A 5319-nucleotide genomic window follows, 5' to 3' on the forward strand; every position below is an offset into this window, starting at 1 on the left:
ATATGGATTGTTCCACATATATTTCATTAAATAAATGGACCATACTCAAATTTACTATTCCTTACTTTTATATATTATATCCTGTGATCTTTAGTATATGATTAATAATGGTGTAGCCAATGTATTTTATGAAAAACTGCTTTCAGCATTTAGGGATATTTTGTTAGGATAAATTTCCAAAAGTGAGAAAGCATTAAAGAATATAAATTTTAAAAATTTCTTGCTACATATTGCCAATTATACCATCAGCTGTGATGCTCAAGAATTTATATTCCAAAATTGTGAATTTTCATTAATAAAAACTAATTTCCTATGAAAGGAAATCATGGTAGCCTCCAAACTTTCATCCCAAGCAGAGGTAGCATTTGGAGGCCACAGCAGGAAAAATCGTTAAATAGGCAACTAGAAATAAGCTAGTATTAGGAAATCATTATGTCAAGCCACTAAGGATAAGGGAAAGTGGTAAAGATCACCTGCTTCCCACAGCCTGAGGGTCCTTGTCACAGCTGATCTTGAACATAGCTAGCATCCGAGTTCTGATCTTTTTGGTCTTGGCACCATAGATGATGGGATTGATCACAGGAGGCAGAAGTAGATAGACATCACCCATAAGAACATGCACGATGGGGTCAAGGCCTTTTCCAAAACGGTGAACCACTGAGAGTCCAATGAGAGGAACATAGAAGGCTAAAACCACACCGATGTGTGACACACAGGTTCCAAAAGCCTTGGCCCGCTCTGACTTGGAAGGCAGTTGTAGAACTGTTCGTATAATCAGAAAATAGGACAAGGAGATGAAGAGAACATCCACGCCCATAACCAGCAGAATGGCAGTAAGACCATAGACCTCATTGGGCAATGTGTCTGCATAGGCCAACTTCATCATATCCTGGTGCACGCAATAGGAGTGTGAGAGCACATTGGAGTGGCAGAAGGCCAACCGCTTGATGAGCAGAGGCAGTGGGATAAAGAAGAGGGATCCACGGACCACGGCCACCATGCCAATCTGGGCTGTTACTGTATTGTTGAGCACTGCTGCGTGGCGTAGTGGGTGACAGATGGCTATATAACGGTCAAAGGCCATGGCCAGCAGGATGGTAGACTCAATAGCTGAGAGGGCATGAATAAAAAACATCTGGGCAATGCAGGCATCATAGGTAATCTCCCGGGAATCAAACCAGAAGAGGGCGAGGATCTTGGGCATGGTGGATGTGGACAATGCCAGGTCAATGGCTGCCAACATGCAGAGAAAGAGGTACATGGGAGCATGCAGGCTGCGCTCCGTCCTTACGATGAACACCACGATGCAGTTTCCAAACACTGCTACAGCATACATTGAAAGCAGGGGGAAGCCGATCCAGAAATGGGCTTCTTCTAATCCGGGGATACCAATGAGTACAAAGGTGGCATGTGTGAAATTGCAGGAACTCATAGCTGGCACCGAGTAGGGGGCACTGGAGAGGGTGAGGTCACACTGGCAGCCAGCTAGCCTGCTAGGACATGGAGCACAATCAGAGAGGCCAGCCCTGGAATCCTGGAAACTGAATGTTTCTCAGCTCTCCCTCTCCTACTGTCTCCTCCCACTCTTCCAAGCCATTTACACTCTTTCATAAGCTCTAAAGTCCTCTTCCAAAGGGAAAATGGTAGTTAAAATTCATTTATCAGGGAGCCTGGGTGGCTCAGTTGGTTCAGTGTTTGACTTTGGCTCAGGTCATGATCTCACAGTTGGTGATTTCGAATCCCACATCAGTCTCACTGTTGTCAGTGGAGAGTCCGCTTTTGATCCTCTGTTTCCCTTTCTCTCTGTCCCTGTCCTATTCGTGCTTGCTCTCTCAAAAATGAATAAACATAAAAAAATTCATTTATCAGTTACTATTCCCAAGGTCCGTTTACATTTTTTAAAGGGAACCTGGGGAGAACAATGCTTATCCCAAAATGTATCCTTTCCAAATTCCTTCAGACTCCTGGCCCACACCTTCATTGTCTGGATACTGGGTGGTCCTTTTCTCAGATAAGTGTTAACAGATACCCTATTGGGAACCCCTTTACAGGTGTGTTCTCCTTCCCTTCCTTTCCTTCAATTGTTCATTCATTTTATAAGCATCTACTTATATGATCTACTATGTACAAGGCAATTTTCTAGATGCTCATGACACAGAGATAAAAGACACATCTTTTGCCCTTCAGATGCCTTGTCTATGGTGGAAGATAGACAAGTAACAAAATTATTAGAATTTTGGGATAAGTGTTAGCATAAAGTGTGGATTTAATGCATGGGAGGGGAAGAGAAATTATCCTTTTGTTTTAAAACATTAAGTAGGAATTAGAGAAGGGATTAATGGGTATGCCAAGACAATGGGGATAGGTTTTGGGTTTTTTTTTTTTTTTCCTTCAGATTTCCAGGATTTTAGGTCCCTAGGTCTAAGGCCAGCAAGGGAAGAAAGAAACACAAAAACAGGAATTTTCTAAAAATGAAAAAAAAAAAACCACTAAAGAAAAGAGGCCCACAAGTCAATCTATTGAGGAAAATAAGGAAACTCCTTTGGGAATAGTTCCCTCCACTGACTTATCTGGGGATGAAGGTCCTGGCTTCCAGCAGATGAGGGTATGTGGCCTCCAACAGATCCTAGCTGCCTGGCATTGTCCCTTGTGAAGGCTCTTCTGTCTATTCCTGGCTGATGCGTTCCACATAAGACAGCTGCCTCCAAGGCCATATTCCTTACCCCAAGGTGATCTTAGGTTGAGTCCTAACACTCCTAGAGCTTTGTCTTTTTTGGAACCTCTGCCAACAAGTCATTCATATTAGGGGAAGCTTTTTGCTTTTGGAAGCCCTGTCCTGCCCCCCACTGGCTCTGCCCCTGCCCTCCCACCCACACACCTGGGCTTTGACCTCATCAAACACTTTCCCCTGCTAGGCTCCCTAGGTGCCCTGGTTTTTAGAGCTAATTGTTTCTTTTTTTTATTTAAAAAAATTTTTTTTCAACGTTTATTTATTTTTGGGACAGAGAGAGACAGAGCATGAACGGGGGAGGGGCAGAGAGAGAGGGAGACACAGAATCGGAAACAGGCTCCAGGCTCTGAGCCATCAGCCCAGAGCCCGACGCGGGGCTCGAACTCACAGACCGCGAGATCGTGACCTGGCTGAAGTCGGACGCCCAACCGACTGCGCCACCCAGGCGCCCCTAGAGTTAATTGTTTCTAAAAAGCCAAAGGCTTGGCTTCAAGAGGTAGGGCCTCTGAATCTTGGGAAACTCTGCAGGTGTCTTCATCAGTGATAGTTAGGTAAACCTGTTCATTTTCTCAGGATTCTTCTTCACTCCTAATCTGAGTCCTTACTGCAACTGGGAGTCTCTCTTTTATTTGGCTTTAAGGGGGAGGGTTTGGAGACCAGCAGTCTTAAAATATCGTGTGATAAAATGGGAACTAAAAGATGTGACTTGGATTATCCTCATTGTGGATAAGCAAGGGAGAACAAATTCAAGTCAAAGGTCACAAAATTCTCAAGTCAAAGATCACAAATTCATACCTCTGACCACTATTTTCTCTTCTCTCTATCCTCAGATCTTATGCAAAGACATAATAGCTACTCTCCTTGGCAAATATGAAATCCTAAACTTAGCCCCAAGTTTCTGTCAGAGAATGAAAAGACCTTTTCATAGACAGATAATTGCATCCTTCAATGAGATGAAAGATAGCTTATGTCTTGTATCCATCCAGTCATCTATGTATCTATCATAGGTAGCTTGGGGTGGGAGATTCAGAAATCGAAACAAGTCAGGCTGAAAAGTATGGGTAATGCTAAGGAAACTTCCCTGGAGGGAGGCCAGCTCATTGGACCTTGGTTTCCAAGAGAAATGGGGCCCCAAATGAAGGAAAAGTCATGGAGGGGGAGTAGGGGGGATACAGTAATTTATTTTCCCTTTCCCAAAGCCTCTTGCACATGTTACTATGTGAGTACCCACAGATATAAGGGTCTCTGTTGGCCACAGAGTTGGATCCTTTCCTGACTCCTCTTTCCGCAGGGCATCTTTTCTGCTTTGCTGGTAACAGTCTAAGACTTTGAACATTATCTTGTCTCCCCAGTTACCTATCCCAGAAGACCTCATGTCTCTCTCCCATGTTGTCTGGCCTTCTGCCTAAAGTGACCTCTGTCTAGGGCCAATTTCAGTTTCTCTTTGGGTCTGAATGTGGCTGTTGCATTCACTCTTACTTGCCTTTCTGGACTGTCAGCCAGTGCTCTGGGACATTTCTTCTCGGCCCATGAAGATGTGGGTTGGACAAAGGGGCTTTCCCCTCCTTCCATGAGACAGTTATGGTGTCCTCAAGGTCTCTTAGGATGGCAGGAATTTTGGCTTCCTGACCCCAGGAGAGAGTGCACTCACTTGAAAACCATGCAGTCCTACTGAGAGAGAGCACAGCTGGAGCTGGCTCTCCCTTTCACAGGCCTATTTATAGCACTGCCTAGGAGGCCCATGGGGACAGACTGTGGGAGTATGAACTGAGGCCCCTGGGGCTTGGCAGGCAGGGGACAGTACCTCCATGTCCATGTGGGTGTCACAGGATCTCAGGATCCACATAAGAGTGAAAACATATGGTACCTGTCTTTCTCTGTATGACTTATTTCACTTAGCATAACACTCTCCAGTTCCATCCCACTGTTTTAGGTGTGTGTATGAGGGGAGGTGATCACAAGAGGGCACTGACTCTTCCGTCACTCCCACACTTACACATACAGGGCTTTAGACAATCTATCCGCACTCTTCCAAATAACTCAAATTTCCCCAGTTAGCAACAGAGGTTAGAGCGTTTCCTCATTAGCCACTTTGCTAGACGTGACAGGCAATATGGATCTATAGTTATGTCCTTGGGCTCTAGGAGTTCACATCCTGTTTAAAAGCTAAGATGGGTACACAAAACAAGTAATTTCCATAAGTCAAAATAAGGGCGTGTACTTCTTCAGATTTTCATTCCCAGCTTTTCTTTCAGTTGATGAAATAGACCTTGAAGTAGGAAGCCACTCTATTGCACCTGTGTTAGGTGCACACATAAGGCATGGATGAGATAAAGGCTCTTTGCCTTGGTTGCAGAGTTATTCGTGATAATACTGGTTGGAGAACTAGGTGTGCTGATTCTTTATTCATTCACATTTAATGAATATTTATCAGGGGTCTACAATGTAATAAGAAATACAAAATTCTTTTTTAAAAGTCCACCCTCATGAATTATACATCCTGGTAAGAGGGACACATGGTACATGGTTATTATGTGAAACTAAATAGTTTCTTCTTATGACTACCTAAAGAGAAAAAAAAAAGTGAA

The 5319-nt window shown here is 43.9% G+C and overlaps 1 protein-coding gene across 1 annotated transcript; it reads right to left on the reverse strand.

Annotated features, from left to right (window-relative positions):
* Nucleotides 1-469: 469 nt before the first annotated feature.
* On the reverse strand, nucleotides 470-1474 carry LOC124504600 (olfactory receptor 51E2). The gene has a single exon (XM_047070040.1). The coding sequence runs from the start codon at nucleotides 1430-1432 to the stop codon at nucleotides 470-472; it is 963 nt and encodes a 320-aa protein (XP_046925996.1). The 5' UTR covers nucleotides 1433-1474.
* Between the last annotated feature and the right edge of the window lie 3845 nt (nucleotides 1475-5319).

The sequence above is a fragment of the Lynx rufus genome, unplaced genomic scaffold, assembly GCF_022079265.1.
Source record: "Lynx rufus isolate CCGP_SWC_20201006 ecotype Redwood Valley unplaced genomic scaffold, mLynRuf1.p SCAF_9, whole genome shotgun sequence".
Taxonomy (NCBI): Eukaryota; Metazoa; Chordata; class Mammalia; order Carnivora; family Felidae; genus Lynx; species Lynx rufus.

Bases quoted from the DNA above. Each gene is read 5' to 3' on its own strand.
- LOC124504600 (XM_047070040.1), bottom strand. From the start codon at position 1,432: ATGAGTTCCTGCAATTTCACACATGCCACCTTTGTACTCATTGGTATC.